General features: G+C 34.2%; 1 protein-coding gene across 1 annotated transcript in view; it reads left to right on the top strand.

Annotated features, from left to right (window-relative positions):
• LOC112525532 overlaps positions 1-1,006 on the top strand; it is a 3,834-nt gene extending 2,828 nt beyond the window's left edge. Inside the window, exon 4 of the mRNA XM_025135694.1 lies at positions 505-1,006. Within this exon, the coding sequence (XP_024991462.1) occupies positions 505-845 (341 nt within the window). The 3' untranslated portion in view covers positions 846-1,006. The remainder of the gene's footprint in view (positions 1-504) is intronic.
• The last annotated feature ends 230 nt before the right edge of the window (positions 1,007-1,236 follow it).

Below are 1,236 nucleotides of genomic sequence, written 5' to 3'. Positions count from 1 at the left end.
AATATCTCAATTAATTGGGTTGCAAAGGTTGTACAAATGCACAAGGTTGTAAAAGAAATATACCATATATATATATATATATATATATATATATGTGGTGTCTAATTTTGTTTTACGTACACTTGACAATATACATGTTAGAATGGCCCCATTCCACATGTCTCTTGCCAGCTTTCATTTGTCTTATTTTCGAACAAAAATTGGTAACTTTTAAAATAGATAAAAATGGGTTGAAAGATCTGACTTTTTTAAGCGAAATAACTATAAGAACATGAAATACAATTTCAAAGAAAAGTTACATTTGTATTGAACCCGTTAAAACTTATTTATGCCACATATACACTGGTATGACGATCGTATAATTTCTTCCTATTCATTCATGACGATCGTACAATTTCTTCCTATTCATTCATAACTTATATTGAACAACAGCAATTAAATATATTGTCATAATTTATGAATCATAAGATTAAAACATATGACTTTTTATGACGATTTTGACAGATGTTCCGGATAGTGCAATAATCTTGAGGAAGCATGGGGTGGCCAGCAATTTGTTTTCATGTCTTTTGTTCAATGAATTAGAAGCATTTAACCCAAGAGACCAATTGGCCTTTGCATTTGTGAGGGACCAAATGAACCCAAGCACGAAGCTCAATATGTTTGATGTCCAAGTATTCGAACATGTCGCATCGGAGTATAGACACAACATTAAACAAGGTGGGTTTGATCGGACCCAACCAGCTAGAACCAAGCGTGCTAGCCCTGATTTGTCAGCTAATGGCGTTGGTCGTACCAAATGCGAAAGATACTTGGCGGAAATGTGGGGTGAATCAGAAGAATGACGTTTAATTAGTCGATGGATGGTGGCAGGAGGTCGTGGCTAGCGGGGTATAATTGGTTGCTAGTTTTTGGTTAAAATGTGTATAATTTTTGCTAGTTTCAACGGCCTTTGGTTGGATCGACATTGTATCTTTCTTATATAGAGGAAATTGTCTTCGGGATATTGTGATTATTGTTAACAATAATTTGAAATAAAAGTTGTATATTCTCATTGATTGTAAGCGGAAATCATCTCTATAGCAACGAAAGCTCGCATATAGTTGCTATAGGAATTAAGTTTAATATTCTTTTTAAAAGCAAATGCTGCAATAGGTGCTCAAAAATAATTGGAAATTAAGTTTTTTCAAACAAATACACACGTGCTGCGACGATGGGTCGTTGCAAAAACTCTTC

Source organism: Cynara cardunculus (assembly GCF_001531365.2).
Source record: "Cynara cardunculus var. scolymus isolate 2C chromosome LG 13, CcrdV1, whole genome shotgun sequence".
In the NCBI taxonomy this organism is placed as follows: domain Eukaryota; kingdom Viridiplantae; phylum Streptophyta; class Magnoliopsida; order Asterales; family Asteraceae; genus Cynara; species Cynara cardunculus.
The sequence above is the reverse complement of the archived record's forward strand: the minus strand, read 5'-3'. Positions and strand labels throughout refer to the sequence as shown.